The 24,873-nt window shown below is 57.1% G+C and overlaps 2 protein-coding genes across 8 annotated transcripts in view; one reads left to right on the forward strand and one right to left on the reverse strand.

The window, feature by feature from the left end:
• The window catches only part of GTPBP1 (GTP binding protein 1), a 36,152-nt gene extending 21,887 nt beyond the window's left edge, over nucleotides 1–14,265 (forward strand). For 3 of the 4 annotated variants that reach the window (XM_045463749.1, XM_045463751.1, XM_045463752.1), the window contains exon 12: nucleotides 14,072–14,265. In XM_045463749.1, the coding sequence (XP_045319705.1) occupies nucleotides 14,072–14,179 (108 nt within the window). In that variant the 3' untranslated portion in view covers nucleotides 14,180–14,265. Of the gene's footprint in view, nucleotides 1–622; nucleotides 3,378–14,071 lie in introns of those variants that run through there. The other variant, XM_045463750.1, reaches the window with a different exon arrangement.
• On the reverse strand, nucleotides 4,445–23,990 carry SUN2 (Sad1 and UNC84 domain containing 2). Of its 4 annotated transcripts, none has more exons than XM_045463746.1 (19): nucleotides 23,754–23,990; nucleotides 21,322–21,384; nucleotides 20,618–20,776; nucleotides 19,556–19,746; nucleotides 19,057–19,194; nucleotides 18,380–18,475; nucleotides 17,905–17,998; nucleotides 16,625–16,695; nucleotides 14,264–14,379; nucleotides 11,624–11,878; nucleotides 11,137–11,214; nucleotides 10,624–10,667; nucleotides 9,895–10,060; nucleotides 9,334–9,555; nucleotides 8,920–9,004; nucleotides 8,422–8,537; nucleotides 8,098–8,265; nucleotides 7,685–7,777; nucleotides 4,445–6,188 (listed from the first exon to the last, which is right to left on the reverse strand). In XM_045463746.1, exons 2-19 carry the CDS (start codon nucleotides 21,360–21,362, stop codon nucleotides 6,075–6,077), a joined length of 2,247 nt encoding a protein of 748 aa, XP_045319702.1. In that variant the 5' UTR covers nucleotides 21,363–21,384; nucleotides 23,754–23,990; the 3' UTR covers nucleotides 4,445–6,074. The 4 variants fall into 4 exon arrangements, with proteins under 4 accessions (XP_045319702.1, XP_045319700.1, XP_045319703.1 ...); XM_045463744.1 differs by having other exon boundaries at nucleotides 11,624–11,881; nucleotides 23,754–23,989; XM_045463747.1 differs by lacking the exon at nucleotides 21,322–21,384 and having other exon boundaries at nucleotides 11,624–11,881; nucleotides 23,754–23,989.
• Nucleotides 23,991–24,873: the final 883 nt, after the last annotated feature.

Consider the following 24,873-nt stretch of genomic DNA (forward strand, 5'->3'; position numbering starts at 1 on the left):
GGGGTTCCCTCTCTGAGTAAGAGTGCTTGCGGTCTGTGTGTGTGTGGGGGGGGGGGGGTGGGGGAGTGGGGTATGTCTGTGGGTCCAGAAGGTTGGAAAGGCCCTGCCTTAGAGGGTCGTCCTGCGTGGCAGGGGTGGAGTAGGTGGCCTTGGGCCCCGTGTCAGTGTGGTTGTCGCTCGGCATCTCCTGTTAGGTGTGTCCCCCAGTTCTGTCCCGTTCGCCCCCTCATATTGCTCCTTCCGGTGTCTTCTCCATCTGACCCCGCTTTGGAGAAGGAAACTTCTGCTTGGACCTGTCCTTTCTGTTTTCTGTCCCACATTGAGCCTTTCTCTCCGTATCAGTGGGGGCAGGTGTTGGTTCCTGCTCTCCTTGTGCTTCTCAGAACGGCTCACTGTCGTCAAGTGTGACCTGCCCGCTAGGGAGGCAGGGTGGATGCCGGCTCCATCTGACAGAGAAGTGCTGTGCTCTAAGTCACACAGTAGCTGACGGCTCGGGCTAGGCTGGGACCATACCGCCTGCTGGCTTTCCTCCCGCCCCTCTTCCCGCTGCCTTGCCCCTGTGCCGCCCTGCCCTGTTCCCAGTGGGCCACTACTTTTCAAGCTCCTTCTTTCTCCCTTTCAGCCCAAGCCCAGCAGCGGGGGCCGGCGACGGGGGGGCCAGCGTCACAAAGTGAAGTCCCAGGGGGCCTGCGTGACTCCTGCCAGCGGCTGCTGAATCTCCCCTGGCCCACCCCCACCACCCAAGGGATCCTTGTACTCTGGCCACTGTGCCACCAGATGGGCCAGAGCAGCTCTGACCACCACCCGTCCTCCCCCAGGCCACAGCTGGAGCCTCACCATGCTCCCCCCACCCCCATTTTCCAGGGGGGTTGTAATTTATAAGCTGAGGAAGGTGGCCAGACTTCCGGAGGACTGACCATCATCTACCTTCTTCCCTGCCTTCTTCCTTACTCACATTTTTTGTATATCTGGGCCCTTAGTTTTTATTCTTTTTATTATCTCTCTCTCTCTAGTGTGTGTGTGGGTGTGTGTGTGGGTGTGGGTGTGTGGGTGGGTGGGTGGGTGGGTGTGTGGTGCAGAAGTGTAGCCAGTCAGGGCCCTGGCAGTCTTTCTCCTTTTATCCTCTGTGGCCACCAGCCTCCAGGAGCTGGCTGCCTGCCCATCTGTCCATCCGTCTGTGTGTTTCTGTGACAAACTTTAGGGGCTTTCAGAAGCTGAGGAGCACATCACTCCTCTGTGCTCACCCTCCTCCCCTGTGCTCACCCTCCTCCCCTGTGCTCATTCGTCTGTGCCCAGAGCCCTCTACAGAGCCGGACTCAGGGCTTAGGGGATTCATCAGTGTCTGCTGCTGCCCGAGCAGGGAGCCTTCCTTCTGGGACTAGGGGGATTTTAGCAGAATGGAGCGTGGTGGCCTCCTTTTTTCTCTCTCCTTTTTTACCCCCTTAAACCCAAAACCATGTTATGCCAAAAGCTCTTAAGTTGTAGCCTGTAGATGTGTGGAGGGGAGTGGCACTTGGATTGTAGGACCCTTCCTGCCCCTAACTCTGACCCTTGCCACTGACCCAAAGACAGCAGGTGGTTTTTTTTTTTTCTCCTTGGAGACAATCCTGTTTGCCTGGCCGGGCCAGGGCAACTCCTGCTCTGCTGATTCTGCGGAGCTGAGGCTTTGGCCCTTGAACTTTAACTCTGCATCTTGTTGGGCCTGGGGGCACTGATGGCTGACCTGGACTCGCATCAACTCGCTCTGGGTCCTGCTCACCAGCACCTCTTATTGGTGGGGATGTGTTCCTCTGAGCCAGGCCTGGGCTAGAACTCCTCTTCCCTACCACAGCCCCGCCGTGTTGCCCCAGCTGGCTGCTACAGGAGCACAACAGGGAAAGGTCTGAGCCCCAGTTTTGGAGGCCCCTGTGGGGGTGTGGGGAGGTTAGGTAGGGGGTTGTGAAAAAGATTCTTCCAGGCCCAGCACAGAGCATTAAGCCCTCTGGAAGATTCACCGCCTGGGGTCCTCTAGGCCAGAGATGGCACTGTGGGGCCCAAACGAGCCTGGCCTGAGCTGCGGACAGAAGCCCTTGGTTTAGGGTGGACTGGTGGGTAGAGATACGTTTTTCTAACCAGGGCAGACACCCAGCTGGCTGGGTCCTTCCTCAGCCTTGCCTTCTTCCCATCCCAGCTCTCTCCATTCTTCTTGCTTCTGAACTGCTGGTCCCTTCCCCTCCCCTCCTTCCAGCTATTTCTAGTTACCACTGACCCATGGCCATGGACTGACCGGACCGGCACAGAAAATAAAATTTTGTTCCAAGTTGATGGTGTCATGTTCCCGGCCCAGGCCCTCCAGGTGGAGGTGCTGCCGTGGGGAATGCTGGCTGTGCCTCTCTGGAGCCCCCAGCTGTGGAGCAGGGCGGGGTCAGGAGGAGCCCAGCTTCTCCTCTCGGGCATGTGTGGCTTCAAAACCCAGGCTCCTCTGCCAGCGGTGACAGGGGCCAAGCTGCCAGTCTTCTCTGACCCTCAGTTTCCTCGTCTAGAGCAAGAGGTAAGCGCCTCTGTCACGGGGGTTGTGAGGATTCGGTGAGAGAACGTACGGTGAAGCTGTGATGTGCCCAGCACACGGGAGGTGCCCAGTGAACGGTCCCCGTGCTGCTTACCACTGCACCAGCTGCCAGGTCCATGTGGCGATAGGCAGGCTCGGAAGGAGAAACGTGGTGTTGACAAGTCTCTGTGATGTGGCTGTGCTGTTGGGTGTCTCCCTCACTTGTTTGATTTTGAAGCTACTAGATAGGAAAGAGGTGGTGTTCCATTTTTCCGGTTAGGAAACAAGCTCAGAGAGCAGTGCCTCCAGTGGGCACGTTCATTCCTGCACCGGCCCACGCCGCGGCCATCCGTAGGCAGCTGCTCTGCTCCTTGCCCTTTGGCCCCTGCCTGTTCCTCGGTGTGCTGTGTCCTTCTTGCTTTTTGACCTGGTTCTGCTTATAGGGGCCTCTGCCCGCTGGTGCCTTCGGAAGTGGAGGACTCTAGCATTGGGCAGCGCCCCCTGCTCTCTGTCCCCGTGGGAGGTGCTGTGGCGTCTGTGTTTCCACAGGGTTTCTCCAGGGTGGGACCTTGTTTTGCCTGAACTCTTTTGCCCCTAAGAGCATCACTGCTTTACTTTTGGAAGCTGTGGCCTCCACCCTGGCCTCTGTCCTCAGACACTCAGGAGGTTGGTCTGGATCTGTGGTCGCCAGGCCCACACCTGCTGGCAGGGGCTGACTGAATACAATGTTTTACTGTCATTAACAGGGACTCCAAAGGTCCCCTACGGGTCTCAGCCCTACCAACTCTCACTTTGGAACAAAACACCAGCCCTTTTTTGTAGATGATAAAGAATAAAGTTGTTAACTGATCATCTCGAATGGCCAATCCTGCCCTTTCTGTACGTGCAGCTAACATTTGTGGTGTCTTTAGTTCAGTTGGGACCCCTGTTCTGGCTTACTGAACAGAGTAAGGTAACAGAATATGCCACGGCGCAGAGGGAAATGCAAGCTTGGGGGTCACGGGGCGTGCCTTGGGGAAAACGGGGTGAGAGCTGCGCCCCTGAGGAGACAGTAGGACTTGGACGCAGGCAGGTGGGCAGAGGGCACACGCCCAGCCCGGAAGCACACAAGCAGAGGCACGGAGCCCTGACTGTGCGTGGCAAGTCCCAGGCACTCGTTTACTGGTGCAGCTTGGGGACATCGCCTTTGTTGAGCAGTGGCGCCAGATGCAGAGCAGGTGTTGAGTGAAGTAAGGGGAATGGAGCGCGTGGTCGCTGGGGGTGAGCCCCAGGACCGGCCTTTCCTGGCGCACAGGACTGAGCAGTTATCTGGCCCGAAGCCTCAGGGCTGGATTTACGTTGCACCTGCTACTGTCTCCTGTGGTTTATCCCCAGCCCCTCCCTACTGACTTGTCCCTGCCTTTATTTTCTCAGCTGCAGTGGGGACCAGCCCTGGGTCAGGTACCGGGTACACTGGGAAGCGTGGTTGGGGACCCACCCTGTCCCTTCAAGCGGCTTCTCGGGAGGCACTGGATCTGGGGACGGAGTTCCAGGGAAGGGCCAGGACCTGTTCCCCTGAGCTGGTAGGTGCGGCTCTGCAGGGGCTCCATCCCAGCACAGGTACGAGGGGCAGATGCCTAGTTCCCGTGGGGAGGATCCGCACTGAAGGCAGACGTGGTCGGTTGTGAAGCAGGTAAGTTCTTCTGCCTTCTGCTCAGATGGCACTGAGAGATGCAGGGAAAGCTGCCCCTTCACACTGGGGTGTCTGTGAGGCCTAGTAAAGCCACCTCCCTTCTTTCTCCGCAGAGCAGGGCCTGCCTCAGGCCCCGTTCCAGCTAGGTTTTAGTGGAGAAGTCTGGTTTCTAAAGTTCAGGAATGAGTCTTTGGGGCATTGTTTAGGCTCAGACTGCAGATTAAAAAAAAAAACTACACACTCTATTAATCCTGGGCATAATTTATTTATTTATTTTTTTTGCATAGGCATAAATTAGAATCTGGAGATAAAAAATTCAGAACCAATAGTGCAGCATTTGTGACAGGAGAGCGCAAAATGAAACCTGGTTGTCTGGGGGGTGGGGGGGGAGGGCGGGGGCTGAGCCGGGGCCAGTGCCAAAGGCCCACAGGTGGCCTTAGGCCTCACCTTCCTTCTAGCTCCATCCCCTCGGAGCCCATTTGGGGCTCAGCCCTGTTCTTATGGCACCTGCCTGCACCGCAGCCCCCCCTGGCAGCCAGGTTACAAGGAACTGAAATCACCCGGTGCCCCACAGAACGGGGCTAGGAATCAAGCCCAAAGCTTTTCAGTTAAAAAACAGACCTTGAAAAATATATACATAATACAGCAGAGTCTGCTGGGTCTCAAAGCCCTCTCTTCCCCCAGCCCACACCCCTGACAGCATCCCACCCCCCCTAGAAAACGAGCCAGAAAGGAAACAATCTGAGCAGGAGCTGAGAGTCTTAAGGGAGTAGCTGAGCCCCTTACAGTCAGGTGGTGGTGGGACAAGGCCCACAGTGCAGACAGGCCTCTTCCCACCATGACACCCTGAATGTCACCATCATTCTCATTGGACCATCCCGAGAGTCTGGGGAGTATGCTGCTCCCCACCCTTTTAAGCTTACCCCAGCTGCTTATGGCCTCAAAAGGCAGGTCTGGGCTCCCTGCACCTTGGGGGAATGTGGCAAGCTTGCTCTGGGGCACAGGCATGCCCTAGCAGGAATGGGGAGCAGAGTGGGCCTCAGTCCCAACATCAGGGGAGAGAGAAAGCACTAACCCCAGCAGAGGGGGAATCCTACTGGCTGCCCCCGTGACCCCTCAGAGCCAGAGAGGCAGCCTCCCTTAGAGGCTCATAGGAGCCCGACCCTCGAGAAGCCCCGTGGCCCACTCTGACCCAGAACACATACAGTGTATAGAGGGGCCTTTGGGGGACGTTAGGGGGTCAAGCTCCATAGGTTGATGGCACTAGATTTCTGGTAGAGCCCGGCTGCCCTGCACAAGCAGCTTCCTGCCTGGGGCTCAGCCCCAGCCTGCACTGTGAGCACCTTCCTCCTAGAGGACGTCACTTCCCTGCCTGGTGATAGGGGCAGCTCACCTGCCCCAGGCCCTTGCTTGTCCCACCCATGGCTTTGGCACCTGCTTCATTCACACGCCTACCAACTGCAGCTCCTTGGGTGCCAGCCCCCCATCCTGGGTAAGGGGCAGACAGGTTTCACCCACCTTCGCAGGGACGACATATGTCCACTCACTGCCTCTCCCCCTGCCTCACGATCCCCCATGATATGCTACATATATACACCCTCCCAAGAGGGGGAAGTAGACACCCAGTGCCTGGCACAAGGAGGTCACAAAAAGGGACGCTGGAACTTGCTGTCTACCTCGAGCTGCCCCACGCTAGGAAAGCCCTGCATATTCTTTCTTGTCTCCATCGGGCCAGAGGTTCTTGCTCCTGGAAGTCAGTGCGCTGGTCAAGCATGTGGGGAAGGGGCAGGGGTGCTGCTCTCCCACTGCCAGAGAAGGGGGCACGTGCTGGGAGGGGCTGGCCTCCCAGCTGGCTGGCAGCAGCACAGAGAAGGCCTAGTGGGTGGGTTCCCCATGCACCCGGAAGCGGTAGATGCAGGTGTACTCGGGGTGGCCCCAGTTAGTCAAGATCCGAAGCTCCACCACCTGGTATGTGGCCATTTTAGTGTCCTGGGTAGAGAAAGAAGGTGTTAAGAGTGTCCCAAGCCCTCAGACCTTGCTGACAGGAGGGCAGAGAGGGGGACAGCCACCCCCAGGGTCAGATGTCCCCCTCCCCCACCCCTCCCATAGGCCTCCACAGTGAACTGGACTGCAAAGCTCCTGTCTTCAGATCATGGAGCAGAGTTTCCAGCTTGTGGGCCAAGGAGTCCCAGGGGCTTCAGAGGTCCTCTAGGGGCCATGACCCACAGCCACATAAAAATGGCCTTGTAGCTGAGGACCAGCCAGATTCATTCCAGACAGATTCACAGGAGCTCTTTATCATGGTCAAGGGACACAATCACTGTCACGGAGGATCTGATATACGTTGACGGTGGAAAAGAATCCTTTTACTCTGAATTAGGCAGAGTTTTCTTCCTCAAGTTCTTGGCAGGCCTCTATCCTCTTTGCTCCAAAAGCCACGATTTTTGAGCTTTCGGAGCAAATGGCCCCCAGTTCGACGCCAACAGACGCAGCGCTTTCCCGTTCCCTTCCCGTCCTCTGGCCTTCCGCACAGCCGCTTTTCCTCTACTGTCTCCTAAAGGCTCGGTCAGCACACATCCCCCGGACGTCCCAGGCACTCCCATGGCTCAGTCTTTGGTCCCCTGGTGGCTGCATGGGACTGGCCCACAGGTGCCTCAGGCTTGGTGGCCAAACCCACTCCTGCATTAGCCTGCCTCTTGGCACCTGGGACAGTCCTCCCCTCCACGTTCTCCACTTCTGTCCAGTCTGACACTTGCAACTGTGTATCTACCTCCTCTCCATCCTCACTCCCGACACTCTCCGCAGCCACTTCCTGACCGGTCTCGTCCCCTGGATGCACCGTTCACACGATCACATGATCTGACTACAGCACACAGTCTTGTCACTTCTCTGCCTAAAACGTGGCAGTGCCCACCCCAGCCCCGAGGGCCAGAACTCTTTGGCCTGGTAGCGGCCTGCCCCTCTCCGGCCTCCCTTCCCACCACTGTCCCTTTGCCACCTCACCCAATTCTTCACCCCTAGTGTAGCTCTCAAGCCCCCCGGCACAGCATTCAACTGGGCCGTCAGAACATTGATTTCTTGGGGCTGCCGGGATCTGGGAGCCTATCTCCTGGGGTGGAGACTGGCGATCTGCATTTCTAACAAGGCCCTGGGAGACTGATGCCCGTTCAAATTGAGGCCAGAAGTCTCCCTCAGAGCCCTAGCCGTGCGGCACTGCCTGAGGCCTAGGAGGAGCACCCTCTTGACAACTGCCCCCGGCTCCCCGTCCGGGATGGGCCCCTCTGTGTGGATGTCTATGTGGTGCCTCTCCTGTGCCACTTGGACAGCTGTCCCTGTTCCCTGCCTCGAACTGTGGGGAGGCAGGGGCTGTGCCTATTCTTGACCTGAGCCCGCGGTGCCTGACACGGAGTAAGCGCTTGGAAACCATCTGCCGAACGGATAGGAAGCTGAATATACCATTCCGCTGGCTCAGCGGAGTCCCATACCTGAAAATAAAAGGTCTGAATGGGCTCCCCATCCTGGTCGTAGGTGAACTGGCCAAGAAGTGTCCCCTCTTGCTGCGCATCTTCATCAAATCCCTGAAAAGAGAACAAAGGATGGAGGGAAGATCTTGCTCTTAGACAAGTGCCCCAGTCACCTGGGGAAGAATGCTCTCCCTTCCTGTTCCCACACTGGGTCCCCCGCCCCCGAGCAGATCAGTGCCAGCCTTGGGAGGACTACAGGGGCCTGAGCACTGGACGTGGGTTATTCCAGCACAGCCTAAGCTACCATTTCCCAGGCTGGGGCTATCCCTTCCAGATCTGCCCCCTTCCTCCCAAATAACGGTCCTGGCTCTATCCTTAGTAAAGACTCACAGGGTCCCGTAGCCCCTCTGACCCCCCAAAGGTAGAATACTCACAAAGATGGCAAAGTCCTTGGGGGCACTGGAGATGGTGCTGTTGGGGGACAAGGACTTGGGGACATGCTCTAAGGTGACAGCAGTGGGGCGGATGCGGGCAGAAAGGCGAACCACAGCAAAGCCCTGGGGCCCCTGGAAGGCCCAGCAGTTGCCTGGGTGCACATCTGGCTGGGGGGACGAGGAGGAAAGGAAGTCACATCAGCACGGGGCGGGTGACAAAGACGGCCCACCCTGAGCACGGCTTTTGCTGGTTCAGGACGGGAGTCACCCAGCTATGCAGGCGACCTGCTCGGGGCCCCTGCTGCTGCCCTCACGGGTACCTACCTGGAGAATGACTCGGGGCGACTGGGAATGGTACCACAGGGGGATGCCGAAGAGACTGAGGAGGGCCGTCTTGGTCTCATAGGTCTCAGAACATCGGGTGCTGATAACACTCGCCCCTGAGACAGGAAAGACAGGCAGTGTGGGCACCTAAAGCTGGACCCCAGCAGGGGAGGGAGGGAGACGCGGACACCTGTGCTGCTCACCAGCCCAGGGAACTCGAGAGGGGACCCCTACTGCCATGTCCTCTCTCAAGGTGGGAGGGCAGATACCCCAGGCCGTCTTCAACCTCACCCCAACTACAGCTGTGAGCATCAGCTTCCCTGGCCAAGGATGGTATTCAGTTCATCTGGACTTCTCCAAGTTTCTTCGCTTGCCTTTGTTGTGATTTCTGCCCATCTCGAGCCCCGCCCGCCTAGCACCATGGCTGCCCGGCAGATGCCAGGGGGGCGGCCAGCACGGGACCAGGCTTTGCAAAGTGGGGAGAGCGCACACACAGACCTCCTGATTCCAGAGCGTAGTCCACCATCCCGATGCGGTCCTCACTGTAGCGCTTCAGGGCCTGGTTTACGATGCGCTGCACCTGCTAAAACAGGCATCCGAGGCAGCTGCCACGAGCAGCAGACTCGTCCACCCTTGAGCCCCCACTACTGGGGGCGAGGGACCCCCGGACTGGCCCCCTCCTATCCTGCACCACACACTGGTGTCCAGCCACACGTGCCACTTAACCTAGATGCACCCCCCCCCCCCGCCCCCACCAGCCCCAAAGCAAGCACCGGAGCCTCCCGCACGTGGTCTTGGGACATACCGGGAAGCTGGCAGTGTGCAACTGCGCGGGTCTAGGACTCCCAGGGAGGAGGGCGCTGGATGAGGGGGTGAGGGTGGGGGTTGTTCCCGGGGCCCCATGGTCCTCACCTCCTCTGTCACCCCGATCACGCCTTCCCTCTGCAGCGTCAGCCCCAGGCTGGCGGCGGCCTCCCTCGCCGACTCGCCCCGCATCTCGGCCACGTGGGCGAGGATCCTGCCCTCCAGCTCCCGCAGCTGAACTTGCATGTCTTCCTGCTGAAGGAGCCCGTTGCGGGTCCCCCCGCCGCGCAGAAGGAACTGACTGATCCAGGCAGGGAACCGGGACTCCACCTGGTGACAGAAGGAAGGTCTCTGAGAGGCTCACAGGGACAGTGCTGCTGTGGCGGCTCCTGGCTGGAGTGGAGGGGGCGGGAAGAGAACACAAGCCGGGAAGGGAAGGGCCAAGCACACCCCGCTAGTCCACCTGAAGGAAAGCGTTACGACCAACTCTCCGTGTTACTGATAACAAAACAGGAAGAACTGTCTACGAAAGCCAACATCTGGGCCAAGTCCAGACTCAGGGGACTAGCAGGCCACCAGGGCAAAAGGCTCTTTGCCGTACAGACTCGTAGGACAGACACTCTCAGAGGACACGGTGTTCGGCAGGGGACTTGGATGGTTCCAACTTACATCATCCCTCACCGCCTGCAGCTGCTGGGGCAAGAGGCCCACTTGGTCTGCCACCGAGCTCTGCTTCAGGCTCAGGGCCGCCAGCTCCTGCCGCAAGCCTGCCAGCTGGCCCTCCAGTCGCCCCAGCTCCTTCATGGAGTTCTCTCGGAAGGACTCTTGGGTCATCCTACTCCCAAGGAGAGGAGAAAAGAGTAAGCCTTGGATCTCTGGTGAGGTGTGAGGCCACGCCGAGGAACACAAGGGGATCCCCTAGTTGGCTCCCGACAGAAGTGAGTGCCCAGCACCTGCACACGAATGCAAGGCCTCCATCTAGGGACCCTGGCTGTAGAACACAGCCCCAGTGCCTTCGAATTGGCTTGCCGATCCCAACGAGCGAATTCGTATCCTGTTCCCTTCCTAAGACCAGAGCCATAATTCACTCTGCCTCGGCCTCTCCATCCTCCACACGGGTGGATGTCTGGGGCACGGAAGGCAGCCTGCATGAGTGTGTACAGAAAAGGTAGCGGGTCTACAAGTGAACCCACAAATCCCAGTTCTCTTGCGGTGCCCCCTCCCCCACCCAACCGCTCTTGCCCTTCAGATGTTCCTGAGCTAGTTTTCAGCCATCCCCTCTCTGTTCAGAACACAATCAGAACTCTGCTCCGGGGCTCTGCGCCCCAGGCCTGCCAGGGTGTGGGGTGGAGAGGTCGGGGGTAGAGCAGGCCTAGGCCGGATGGCAGTGCCCATTACCTTTGCCACTCGGACTTCAGCTCCTGGAGTCGAGCCTCAGACTCCTGTAAGCAGGAAGAAGGCAGAAATACAACATATGCCAGGCTCAGAGCAGTCAGTCTCCCAGAGCAGGATCTATTCTGTCTGGAGTCTCTGTTCCAGCAGAGCCCTGCCCCAGGCTCTCCTGACTGCTCCAGCAAACATTAACCACCTCCTGGCCTAGGTCCTCATGAGAGGCTTGCCCCATCCGCATGCTTAGGCATGCATACATTCCCTCATTCATTCAGCATCTTATACCCAGCACAACAGGCCTCTTGAAAGCGACCCTTCCTCAAACACACCCCCAGGCATCCCTGCAAAGCATTCCTGTGCACGTGGGTTCAGCTCCAGCAGAAGTCAGGAGATGACACCCCCACCGCATCTAGTGTCTGAGCACCCTTTGGGAGAACCAAGCTGCCTCAGCCCAAGAGCAGATGTTGAACTATAGATCAGGGCCCCACTGGGGAGGCCCCAGGTGCCCCTGAGTCCACCAACCTGGGAGGCCTGGACGATTTTCTTGAAGAGGTCTTCTGAGTCTTGTTGATGTTCTGCTCTCAGGGTGACCAGCTCTTCCTGTCAGACACAGGGGAGCATCTTGAGGATTTTACTGAGTTACGTGCAGAGAGAACTTACAACCAGTAAGTGGCAGAACTGGAGACTGAACCAGGCCCGTCTGCCTGCAAACTTCGGCTCCTGGCCTTTGTGCCACAAGTGCTTCTCAAACACGCAAGACCCCCTTGATCTCTGCTGCACCCCTACTGTGCCAGGCACTCTGTGGTCTCCTGTTTTCACAGTCGGGGTTGGGAGTGCACGGGGAAACCTGAGGGTCTCCATTTTAGAGGAAGGAACGAAGGCTTAGAGAAGGTGAGCGACTGCCAAGTGACACGGCTGTCCCTCTCATGTCAGGGTGTGCAGGGCCTCACCCCTCCACCCCAAACACCCACGGTGTCACCCACACGCCACTCTGCTCACGCTCAGAGACCTGGATCCGAGCGGCGGTGTCCCTACGGAAGTCCTCCTTCAGGGCAGCCTCGCGGCGGCTCACCAGCCCTTCTAGAAGTGACAGGGTGTCCTCGTGGCTCAGGCCTACATGGCCTCCCCCACCAGCGGCCCCTTGCCGCAGCTCCAGACGTTCCAGCCGCACAGCCTCCTTCTGCCAGTTGGAGGAAAATTCGGCAGCGAGAGCTTCTAGGCGCCGCTCCAGAGAGTGTACCCGGGACAAGATGCGCTGCTCAGCCTGCTAGGGGGTGGGAGGGAAAAGCCATAGAGGCGAGGGGCCTAGGACAACAGTGCTTCCTGAAGAGAAAGGGAAGGGAATCCCAGGAACACCCAAATGTGAACTCACGCTGGCCCTGAGGACCATCCGTGCTCAGCGAGGTGAGTACCCCAGCAGGGCAAAGGGGTACCGCGAGTATGCGGACACGTAGTGACAGAGTGCAGCACAAGGTGCCAAGGACGGGTGCGCAGGCCAGGTGGGAGGGGACACAGCACCCTCTCCAAAGAGGGTCCAAATGGAGGAACAGGTCCAAGAAGAGGACCAGAGGAGCGGCAGGGGGCAGGGTGGCCTCCCGGGCTGGAGCCAGCCCCCTTCCCTCTCCTACATGTGTGCGTATGCAGGAAAGCGAGCGGCCGACAGGTTCAGCCGCCCACTTCGTTCAAGAGAACTATGGCTGGGGGTGCCTGGGTGGCTCAGTCAGTTGAACGTCTGACTTCGGCTCAGGTCATGATCTCGCAGCTGTGAGTTTGAGCCCCACGTGGGGCTCTGTGCTGACAGCTCGGAGCCTGGAGCCTGCTTCGGATTCTGTGTCTCCCTCCCTTGGCCCCTCCCCTGCTCACACTGTCTCTGTCTCTCTCTCTCTCAAAACAAGCAAACAAAACAAAAAAAAAGAGCTATGGCTAAAAGACGAAATAATTTGAAGAGGCTCTCTTTCTTCTACTTGGATGGCCCACAGAGTAGGTAGAAAAGTCCTTTGGACTTGACGGTGGCACCTGATAGCATGCCATGGATTTTGAAAACCTTGTTGGCTTAAAAACAAAAATCTTTGCCAAGAGAAATTATAGTCTCTCAACTGTCAAAGACCGGGGCCGCCTCCTGAGGGCAGAAGTTGCTTCTGATTTTTAAATGTTTTAACATAGGCAGTACATCTGCAGGGCTGAAAGAGCAAAGAGTGACAAGTCCTCTCCTAACCTGTGTCCCATCCACCTGGGCCCTCAGCCACCACCGGCTCCCACACCAGGCAACTATTTTTATTAGTGTCTTTATGCAAACGTAAGCAAGTACAACAAAGGTGTGTTCGTTCTTTACCTCCTCCTTCTCACAGAAAAGGTAGTCCTGAAATTGAACTGCACTTAACATCCTTACTAACGATTCCAAAAGGGAAAGTTATACTGCCAGAATAGGTCATTATGTGATAACATGGCAGTCGGGAAGGTAATATTCGCCAAAATAAATGATTAAAAATGTGTTCCCCAGTTAAATTCAGCAAGATACAAGCAAAATTCAGATGTCATTAGGGGAAAAAGAATGAAAAACTTTTCACTGGTGACTTCATGACATGTATGCACACATTCTGGTTATGTGTGCCCTGTCACCTCCCACGCCACACTGCAGGCTCCTTGAGGACACAGCCTGGGCAGCCTCGGGCAGAGTGCAGACAAGGCTGTTGTCCTCCCGTCCTCCCTGTACTTGCACCCTCTGCAGTGTGGCCTCGCATGTGCTGTATCAAGAGGTGGTGTCTACCCCGCCCCCTTTTTAAATGTTTTTATTTATTTTTGAGAGACAGAGCATGAGTGAGGGAGAGGCAGAGGGAGAAGGAGACACAGAATCTGAAGCAGGCTCCAGGATCCGAGCTGTCAGCACAGAGCCCGACGCGAGGCTCAAACTCAAGAACCGTGAGATCGTGACCTGAGCCGAAGTCGGATGCTCAACCGACTGAGCCACTCAGGCGCCCCTATCCCCCCCCTCCCCTTTGAGTCTAGACTGGCTTTGAGATTTACTTCGGCCTGGAACGTGGAGGAAGGGACAGTGTGCTAGTTTTGAATTGAGGCCTGATTTTGCTCTTGAGGCACCATGGCCGTCTGCTAAGAGAACGAGGCGGGGCTCGCCTGCTGGACGAGAAAAGCACGTGTGGCACCAGCCTGCCCCTGCTGACCCAGCAGCCCGTCCCTGCTTAGACCAGAAGAGCCACCCAGGGCACCCACGGGCTCGTGAGCCAGTCGACTGCTTGCAGCTTTACGGCACTGATTTTAGGGGTGATCTGTTTGTGGTAATCGGTAACTGACCAGCCCATCGCCTTACTCTTAGAAGATGCTGAGGAAGTATTTATGAAACTATAGAGAAGGAACAAAGTAGCTGAAACGATTTGTCTGATTCCTTTTCCTTCTGTTTTTTTTTGTTTTTGTTTTTGTTTTGTTTTTGTGTGTGCTTAAGATGGCAACTGATTTGGGACAATTTGGAGTCCTATTTAAGCACAAACTGCTCTCCCAGTGCCTGTACCCCAAACAGCAGAGACAAGGGACAAGGCAGTCTACCGGCTAGGACACCGCCTACGGAAGCTATAAGGGCAGAGAAATCAACTGCAAATAGAGGCAAGGTGAGGACCCGTGACCCTAAGCTACTCACCTGGAAGTCTCTGGACTCCCACACGTCATGCTGCCTGCTGCCGCCCTTCGCTGCCCACCAGGAAACCATCGCAGGGTGGAAGGTCTGCAGCCCATAGGGGTAGAAATACCAGGCACCTGTACACAGAAGAGAGGGGGTTATCCAGGCCTGTGGCCATAAGCCAGAAGGCACACGCTGCTGAAGACGGCGGCCTAATCAACATGGGTTATTAGCAGCCTGTCCCATTCTGCGAGCTGGGCTGCTGCTGGAAGGCGGTACGATGCTGGAGGTTCCCATCATTCTCTGAGGCAGCAACTTCACCTGACGGTCCCAGAGTATATGCTTTCTCACACTCCTCAGGAATCCCCATCTTTCTGTAAATGGCAAAACTCGGAGAACATAGCTCTAATAAAGCTAGGGATGATCCAGAGGTAGAACCAGAGGACCATGATGGTGGCTCTCAGCCAAGACTGTCCGGCAAGATCACCCAGGAAGCTGTTTGGGCGCCTGAGTGGCTCAGTCACTTAAGCGTCTGACTTCAGCTCAGGTCATGATCTCGTGGTTCATAGGTTTGAGCCCCGCATCAGGCTCTGTGCTGACAGCTCGGAGCCCGGAGCCTGCTTCAGATTCTGTGTCTCCCTCTCTCTCTGCCCTCCCCCTCTCGTGCTCTGTCTAGGGTCTCACTCTTTCTCTCTCTCCCAAAAATAAACATTAAAAAAAAAAAAAAAAAGAAGATCACCCAGGAAGCTTAAAAATACCCAATATCTGGCCCCACTCTCTAGAAAATGAATTCACTGGTCTGGAGTATCCCTCTATAGGGGAGTCTTAAAAGCTCCCCAGATAACTCTAATGAGCTGCCATGGTTGAGAATCCCTGAAACAGGAGACACCTGCTAAGAGAAGGTGCTTTTGACCCAAGACAACACAAGGCTGCAGCCACAAAGACGCCTGCATCTTGCTTCAGGGGCCACCTGCTTGTGATGTGCTTACTCCTGAGCTTACGCGTGTGGGGTGGGGGATGAGGGCACCTGGCGAGCCGGGAGTATCAGCCAGTGGGTCTCCATCCCAGGGAGACCATGCTTGCCACTCAATCATTGGCCGTGAGCAGGTAAACCGGAAGCACACGCCCACCAGGCTTTCCATCAGACCCTCTGGACACACCTCCCTTAATGCACTCCCTGAGCAGCCCACTCCGCCGGCCTTTCAGGCCCTCCACACACATCGGCCCCGTCAACCCTATGAGGCCACGGTGAAGCTCAAGTTAACAGAGTAACTCCTGAACAAAGCACTATATGATCGTAAAGGGTCATTATTACTTCAAGGGCGATGCCCAGTTTCCACTGGACGTGAACAAGCTGTTCTTGTAACAGCAAACAAAAAGGAAGTCCACACTTGGAAAAATTTTCTACCTGGCTGTTAAATAAATACTAGCTGAGTAGATGCTAAACCTATAAAACCAGCTCTAAAAAAAGGTAAAGCGTGGTCTTTATAAGTTAATTACAAATTGGTACAATAATTAAAACGGAGCCTGGGGGCCATGGAGGCAACTCACGTGGAATCGTGAGACCGCAACACTGTCAGATTAGAAGCTGAACACAATATATATAAATAATGATTACAACTATGTAGAACACGTGAAAGTCCTAAGATAGAGAATGGAACACCACCAAGCATCTTGTAAGGCTCTGTGCTGACAGTGCAGAGACTATTTGGGATTCTCTTCCCCCACCCCCTCCTCTCTGCCCCTCCCCCAACTCATGCTTTCTATCTCAAATAAATAAACAAAAAAATTTTTTAAATGAAATATCTTAGCACAAAAAGGCAGACTTCTCTTTACAACTTTATTGTTTCGATCTTAAAGATAGCTAAAGATTGAACTTGATGTCATAACAAGAATTCACTCACTCAGACTACACCCTGATTTGGAATGCAGGGAAAATGACTACTAACAGTGTCAAGATCCCTGCTTTTTACCCTCAATACTCCTGTACTAGGGCATGTTCTGACTCAGATGGCCCCAAGGATGCTCTATTGACATGCCAGGCAGTCAGATGTGGCCACCCAAACAGAACACAAATCAGCAGATTGGGGCATATCCCTTCTCACCCACTGGACACCCTGCAAATGCCACACAGGTCCAAGAGGAGCCAGGAGGGCCAGACAGGAGTGGCCGAGAGCTTGGGACTGAGCTGCCCAGGCTCGGTCTGCCTCCACTCATCCTGCCTCCTTCCGTTGCCTGTAGGCGATCACCATCCCTCTGGTTTTTGCATGTCCGCTCAGCGCCAGCCCCCCACCCACACTGCCCTGCCCCTCTGGCTCACCAGCTCCATTTCGGCCTGGCATGCTCGTCCTACCCCTGCCCTGCAACACCGGGCAAGCTTACCATAGGTCAGGCCGGTCAGAAGCAGCAGCAGCAAGAGGAACCACAGGAATGTCTTCGCGGATGAGAAGCGCCTGGGCCACAGGAGGGGACAGCAGGGGAGGAAGAGGTGTCAAAGAGCATCCAGGGCTCTATATCCCTGCTGGGCGTCTGCAGAGGCTTTCCCTGAGTGCCAAACTAGGGTTGGGAGGGGGATGCCCTGGAGCATCTCATCTTGCCAGGGCTGGACTGGACACTTTTAGAGATTTGCCTGCAAGTCTTGGAATAATGGGGACAATGCCGACTCTGAATTTTATTGATGTGATTAAAAAAAAACAACACGGGGTCTTTGTAAAACCTGAAATTTTCATACGAACAAGTCCTCTAAGCAAGCAATGCTAGAAAAAAATACAGAACTCAAACAATATTTTCCTTAAAAAAAATTTTTTTTTTTTTAACATTTATTCATTTTTTTTTTGAGAGACAGAGTATGAGCTGGGTAGGGGCAGAGAGAGAGAGGGAGACACAGAATCCAAAGCAGGCTCCAAGCTCTGAGCTGTCAGCACAGAGCCCGACTTGGGGCTCGAACTCATGGACCGTGAGATCATGACCTGAGCCGAAGTTGGACGCTTAACCGACTGAGCCACCCAGGTGCCCCAACAATATTTTCTTGTAGAAAAATATGGAACCTTCTTTTGGTGACACGGATCCACCCTTGGCCCTCTTCTCAGCATAATCCTCAGCCAATCATCCAGCCAGGATTACGTCCAGAGGACCCTGATCTCTTGGCTCAGTCTTCTTTCCCGGCTCTGCTGGGTCAGGGACTTAGAAAATCAACCCACAGCATCACGCAGCGCCTATCCCTGGCTTCTGAACACCCAGCAGAGAACACTGGGTTCTAGACTGCCCCAGGGCCAGGAGGAAAGCTGAACTTATCTCGGAAACACCACTTGTTGGGCCAGAGCCTGAAACCTGACCAGCCAGAGTAAGACCAGGCTGTCAGACTCAGACGTGGCTGGATGGGGGCTGGCATCTAGCAGGAAGTAGCCAAATAACAGGAACCCATAATTTCAGAATTCTCCCTGAAAGGCTACTGGTTTGGAAGGCAACACCTGACTCGATCCCATTATCTGTCAGGCAGAGAGGGGCTCTGGATAGTCTACTCCACGCTCACTGATTAAAACTACACGTAAACTCAAGAAAAAGAAACCTTCACAGAAAGGACATATACAGGTTTAGAAGCTTATTGGTCCCTTCTGTCCCAGGGCTTTCTGAGTCATTGTCAAGGTGGGAGTCTCGCTCACCTGGTTAAAACGAAGACATCGAGGAGGGAGGCAGCTGTTGTCAGACGATACCAGGTGGTGCCAACCCACCAGTAGAGGAGTCCAAACAGCCGGCCTGGAAGAGGGACCGTCAAGGCCTGAGTGTCACCCTCAGCCAGCGGCCTGCAGCTTGTGGTTTCAGAGCATTACTGTCTCCACCTGCAGCCCTCCCTGCCGCTACCCCCAATGCTGACCTGCCGGTGCACCTGTCCTCGAATCCCACCTGCCTACTCTGCCAACATTCTCCATCCTGCTCCACAGCTGCTCCTGCCCTTCCGAGTGGGAGTGGTAGAGTGTTGGCTCCTGGGTTTCCAGTGGCTTATTCTAGGACGAGCTCTCCCTGCTCGTCCTATGGTCTCTCGGTGGGATGCCCAGCCACAGGGAGAAGGGGAAGAAGGGGAAGAAGGGACTGCTGTAGAGAATGGAAATAGCCGTGCACAGAGTAGCCAGCACCCACCTGGAGAAGTGACCACCATCCAGAAAAAAGAGGCTGCCCAAGAGGCTGCGTTCCTTAACCGTGAACCCGAACCACGGTGGTCAGTCTCCGAGTATCCTGCAGGGACAGAGAGGCCGCGGCTCAGTCTGTCCTCCCTTTTAAGAGCCCAGAGACAGGCAGACTGCCTATTATTTATCTTCTCCTTTAGACTGTCAGCTGAGACCACGTATCATTCTCCTTCGCATCCCCAGAGCGTCACCCAGGCCTGGCACCTAGCGGGTCAGTAAAGGTCTGTCAAAGGAACGCAACGGGAGGTTTCTGACATTTTATTTCCCTTGAGCTTACTGTCTGCACCCCTCTCCTCACCAGCAATCCTTCGATCCATCGTTCCGAGCTAGACTAAAGGGGTCAAGCAGCTCCTACGTGTGAAGCGCCCCGTTAAGGCAGACACAACGGAGTCGACCATAGGCTGCTCCGACTGACGGGGACAGGGCAGTCACAGTATGTCAGGGGCCGCCCCAGGCCTGGGTTCAGGGTGCCACGGTGGCATGACCAGGGGGTGCCCTGCTGGTCTGCGCAGGGGCCTGCCAGACACCACGCTCTCTCAGGCTGGCAGGGGGGCACCTTCCCCGGGCTTCCCGTCACCTCCCCCAGCAGCCCCAGAACCTGCTGGAGCGTATCCCTGAGGCGTCACCCACCTGCATAGTCATCCTCTGAAGAGTAACCTGAGGAGGACCCCAGGAAGTCCTCGGAGCCCTTGTTCTCAGAGAGCCCGTTGAGTTTGCTGCTTTCGGTGCCACCCGTGCCTCTCCTCCTCCTCACCCGCAGATCCTCACCTGAGGAGGGAAGAACTCGGGGTTCTCCTGGGGCAGGAGGCTATCCCGGAGGGCCTCATGGGGACACCTTGAGGAGCATTTCTGACGGACAGATGGAGCTGCCCTGAGCTTCCTCCTGAGCTCCCCGGGTCCATGGGGGGGGGGTGGGGGGGGGTGGGGGAGGGGTCTCCGGGCCTGGAGCAGCATCGTGGCCACCTTGTTGTCTGAAGTGGCCTGTGGCCCCTCTTCCGAGGGCTTCTGAGGATGGGGAGCCCTTCCTCTGGCCCAGCGGGGATTAGGAAACCACTCGGGAGGGGGGAGAGTTTGGACCTTAAATTTCCAGAGGAAGCAAAGCCTCGGGAGGCAGGTTTCAGACACTCACCCCAGTAGGGGTCGCTATGCAGCTGGTCGTCGAGGACGGAGCTCCTGGCAAGGGAGGCGGCCCGGGGGCTGCCAAAGTAGGACTCCCTGACCACCGACTCGCTGTAGTAGGACGTGTGCGCGTCGGAGGAGGGGCCCAGCTGCGGCGCTGGGGACAGGCGCTTCATGTTGCCGGACTTCCTCTTCAAGGTCCTGTGGGAGGGGAGCCGGCAGGGGAGAGGAGGGGAGCAGGCAGGTGAGCCCAGCCGGGAACAGGAAAGGGAGCCGCTCTGCCCGCCTCTGGTGAGTGGGTCAGCCCTGTTGCCAGGCAACTGACAGCTCCCAGCTGCCGACTGCGCTAACCACAGGTGCAGTTGCTGCCCCGTTATCTCCAGATCCCACCAGCAGTGAGTGATGAAGGCAGGATTCAAATCCAGGTCTCTAACTTCAAAGCCAAAGTTTTTTGTCCCCCCCCTCCCACCCCCGCCACCATGCTTCTAAGGGAGTAGCAATTTCAACCACCCACTGAAATCCCAGACCAACTCGACCTGGCCTCCCAGGGCTAGCCAAAGCCTCGTGAGCGGTTATCTGGGCCTCATATCTGCAAGCGGGGCAGGATGAGGCTGGCGCCAGCTGTAGCTCATTTGCCATGCTCCTCGGACCGGGACCTCTCCTGGGCTGCCTCTGCGGGCCCCGCTGAAGCCCTGCAGAAGGTACTCCTGGGTCTGGGGAGGATGGTCAGACGGGCACATCCGTCCAGAGCAGAGAGGGCTCCTGTGAACCCAGCCCGCACCGGCGGGGTTTCTGGCCTGGCTTATTCTCGAAGCTGCCTCTCCCCACTTCCTGTTCTCTGACCGAGAGGGCAGCAGCCTGGCTTACAATAGGGGGAGAAGAGACAGCAGGGCTGGGGCCTCGCATCCTCAAAGGTGTAAATGCTCCCCCTCGGCTGGATACGGGCACCTGATCTCTGCCCAGTCAGGTGGCGACAGGACAAGGCTGTGCAGCGACCTGCCCAAGCCCTCTGCTCAGCAGGTCAGCGCTATCCGTGGGTGGCCCGGGCGGGGGTGAGACGGCAGTCCCCTACCTGAGAGGGCTGTCTTTAAACAGGGTGCTCTGGCTCCCCATCACCGAACTCCCTCCACTGCTGCTGCCGCCGTCGTCATCGCCCTGGGAGTAGCGCGTGAGGCGCTGGCTTCGGCGAGACATGACGAGGTAGGATGGGGACTCTCCCCCTGAAGAGAGTCTTGGGAGAGAAAGGAAGACCAGTGAGGCCTGGCGGGGGCACGTGTTTCAGCTCCTCCCGGCGAACAGCCTACCCCCTGCGCATTCAACACAGACAGCCCCAGAGGTGGGGACAAGGGGGCGTGTACGGAGCATCTCCTGGCACCACCCAACCTGCCGCCAGGCGGCCCTGCCTAGGCTCACTTAGTGCCCAGGTGGCCTCTCTCACGGTGCTTTCCACACACTCTTCTGGCTTTCGGTTTGACACGGAGCTGCCTGAGAGGCAGAACCGGACCTTCTGCAGCCTTTAGCAAGTAGCAGAGCAGGTGGAACGTGAGAGGCACGCAACAGACGCTAACTGAATGCCTTTGATCATTACTGCCCACACAGAGTCTCTAGTCGAGCCATCCCACTACGCTGCCCTCCCCCTGGAGCTGGGTGCGCGCGCCTTCCAGCTGTTTCTCTTAGAGGGGACACACTTTCTTTTCCTTGTGGCTAGACTCGTTGACTCAGGGTCCCAATCCAACGCTGACCGGAGAAGACCTTTCTGGGGTGAGCCCCACCTACATCCTGAAGGTGTCCGCATGCCGTAGCCCCTCAGCGATCATTGTAGCGCAACATCAGGGCATCCTGTATGATGATAATTGTGATGACGGAATACTTTGTTAATGCCTCCTGGGTGCCCAGCTTCTTCCGCACTCGTTTCTGATCCTTATGAACACGGGAGGTACCATGACCGCCACTGTGCAAGGGAGGCACCTGGGACCCTGAGACGACTGGTGACCTTGCCCACAGTCCCCTAGCCTGTGCATGACAGATGCAGGGTTTGAGCTCAGATCGGACAGGTGGCACTGCCTGGCTCTTTCCCCCTCTACCATAACGTTTGCAAGTTGCTTTAGGAAACGTGTGTCCCCAACCAGAGTCTTTGACAGCCCTGAATATGCACAGAACGGATTGTCACACGACCAATATTTGTCAACAAACTAACAAAACAGGGAGGTGGAGCGGCCGTGTGGGATCACAGTCAATCCCTGCCGGAGGGAAGAAGTCACCACGTGTCGTGGGAAATCAAGGCTCTGGAACGGATACCGAGGACTCGAAGCCAAGGTGAAGAGTCGTGGCAAAAGGCGGTGTTTGACAACCGGGGGGGGGGGGGGGGATTAATCAGCCTTTCAGATGTAGAAACCCAAATTCAAAATCTCAGATTTCCCGCGTGAGGAGTCTCAATGTGGTGCCTTTGCCTGCCCATGCTACGAAGTCTTTGTTACACTTAGGCCCCCATGAGAGTCCCCGGTACTTGTGACTTATTATCACTTCTCATATTCCTTATACTATTAGTTCCCTAGGTTGTGCAGTGGGTATAGGTTCTAGTGTTTCCCAACTCCAGCCTATGGAAACCAGAAGGTCTGGTTAGTCCGGCCGGAGAATTCAGAAGTCCTCTTCTGAAAAACAAGCAGCCTCATGTCTCGGTCTGACTGGCGTCTGCCCAGGTAGGATGCCCACCTGGCATCCCCCCTCCCCTGGTTTTTAGCCAGTGTTAGTAAAGGGACCAATCGGCAGTAGCCAAAGCAGGAAGCTGGCCTGGCTCCTTTTCTGTATTCCTCTCCTTATAAGGTAATGCCACCCCCACTACTGCCCTCCCCACCTAAAAGCTCCAGATGCCCATATAGACTCCTCTTCCTCAACCCCCCCACCTGCTGAAGTGGACGAAGCCTTCACCGGGGCGGTGGGGCGGGGAGGGGGGGGGCGGGGGGCGGGGGGGGGGAGCAGAAACAAAGCAACGTTTCTGCCAACTCAAGCTGCTGTTGGCAAGAATGTAAATATTCAGATGGAGGGGTGGGGAGGGGAGGTGTGGGGGGGCGTGGGGAGGTGGGGGGGCTGTAAGCATCAGCAGTCAGCACCCTCCTCCACGCCCCCCCCCCCCCCAGAGGCTTCTTAGTCTTTCCTGTAGTCCTAGTATCAAAAACAATAGTTTGCAACTGAGTCCGGTTTCAGAAAATGAGAAAGGTCAGGGCCTGAATCTTCCAAAACAAAACAAGAAATGAATCTCTAGGAGCTCGAATCTTTTGCGTATCTGAATAGACCCCACCCTCACCAACTCACAAACACACACACACACACACACAGAGTTAAGAAACCCTCAAACAAAACATCCCTCCCCACTTCTGTGCTGAACCACATCCCTTTTCTCAACTCCACCTTTCCCCACACTCCCCTCGGCAAACTTATATGGCAGTGTCCACCCAATCTGCAAACTCAGATCTCCGGCGACTTCCACGGGACGTTTTCACACTACTTTCCCTCGTGGGACCTGTAAAACGCTCCAGGGGCTAACTCCCTTCTCCCTTCATTTTCCCCACGGGCTGAACCTGCAGAGATTTTTTCTTTTTTCTTTTTTTTTTTTTTTTAAACTAACCACGCGCCTTCCCTGCGGCTCTGCACTAAGTCACACTCCCGCCTCCTATTTGTTTGGTTTCTTTTTTTAAGAACTGAACAAAATGGGCCTCCCTCCTATTCCCGGAGTCTGACAGGCAGAGGGCAGAGAACTGCCTGTCCCTGGAAACTGCCTGCCTGGCACGAAAACACAGGCACTGCCCTGGGCCGGTTTGAGGTAGCCCGGTTCTCGCTCCCCTCCTCTCGGGGAGGTTCTGCCCCGGGGAAGTCCCGCCTGGAGACATCCGCCCTCCGGGCTGACCAGTGGACGGCCGGCCCCGGGGACGGGGGGCGGGCTGCGGAGATGAGTCAGGGCGGCTGGCCCCGGCACGGCGCTGGCCCTTCCCGACCGGCCCAGGGGCGTGCGCCAGGCGGGGCTGGAGCCCGGCCCGGCTTGGCCGGGAGAGGAAGAACCAGGCCTGGGCAGCTCGGCCCTGGCTGGGGCGGCCCGACGGTGACCCCGGAGTCCGGCCGGGGCCCGCGGGGAGGCGGGAAAGGCCGGCCTACCCCGCCTACCACCCTTGCACCGCACGTCCGCCCGCCAGAGGCCTACCGCCGGCTGTTACCTGCTGCCGCGGCTGCTCCGTGCGGGGCCGGGGGCGTCCGAGGCCCGCTGCGCCGCCTGGGCGCGCCCCCTTCCCGCGTCCGAATCCTGCGAGTGGCGCTAGGCGCGGGGACCCGGGGCGCGCGGCGCGGGACGAGGCCAGCGGGCCGGAGGGCGCAGCAGACAATGAGACCCGCGCAGAACCGCGCTGCGCGAGTGGGGCCGGCCGGCGCGCGCGTGGCCGAGTGTGTATGTGTGCGTCTGCCAATCAACGCTGACAGGCCGCCGCCCATTGGCCGGGCCCCGCCCGCGTCACCGCCCACTGCCACCGCCCATTGGGCTGTTTGAACACAAAGGCCCCAGTTCGCTCCGCCCGCCGCGTGGGCCCCGGGGGCCCGGCGAGCCTTGCCTGGAGTCCGCGCGTGGGAGGCGCGGGGGGCGGTGCCGAGCCCCCGGAGCACGCAGCTGGAGCCCGCAAGTTGGGGCTCGGCCGGGCCTGACTGCGCACTTGACTCCGGGTCTGGTGGCTCAAAACACCTGATCCCGCTCCGAGCACCGCCTCGTGCGCCTCACCCCACCCGTGGCCTTCCGGCCGTGGCGTCCCCGCGCTCCGCAAACGGACTCCACACGCGGGATGCCAGGGCTTTAAAGGCATCGGGTGATTGGGGAGACACAGCCTCTCTGAGGACGGCTCCCCACTAACCCCCCACCGAGTGGGGAGCAGGAAAAGTAGAAGACCCTTGGCCTAAGGCCCACCTGGAAGGGTAGCTAGTAGTTAGTCCTCAGCGGACTAGCCAACGATTGTTGAAGGGATGCTAAACGCCTGGCGCATGCGTAATTGTCCTTTTAGCCAGGCATTTCCACACCCATTTTAGAGGTAAGGAAACAGGTTCATAGAAGTTTTAAGTGATTTGCTTCAAGTCACAACCAGAAGGAGGCAAAAGTGAGATTAGGAGATTCTCCTCACATCCAAGTCGGCTTTGTCTGCTTAAGAGTTGATTTTGGGATTCCAGACAGGGCAAGGAGGCTCTGGCATGTCCCCGTCTGCCCCCAGGGCCCCCGAGTTTCACTGCAGAAAGGAGGGAGTTTGCTACATTTGGTACTGAGAAAGCAGGGCTGGTTACGTCTTCCTCTGCCTCGCT

The sequence above is a fragment of the Leopardus geoffroyi genome, chromosome B4 (genome assembly GCF_018350155.1).
Source record: "Leopardus geoffroyi isolate Oge1 chromosome B4, O.geoffroyi_Oge1_pat1.0, whole genome shotgun sequence".
NCBI lineage: Eukaryota > Metazoa > Chordata > Mammalia > Carnivora > Felidae > Leopardus > Leopardus geoffroyi.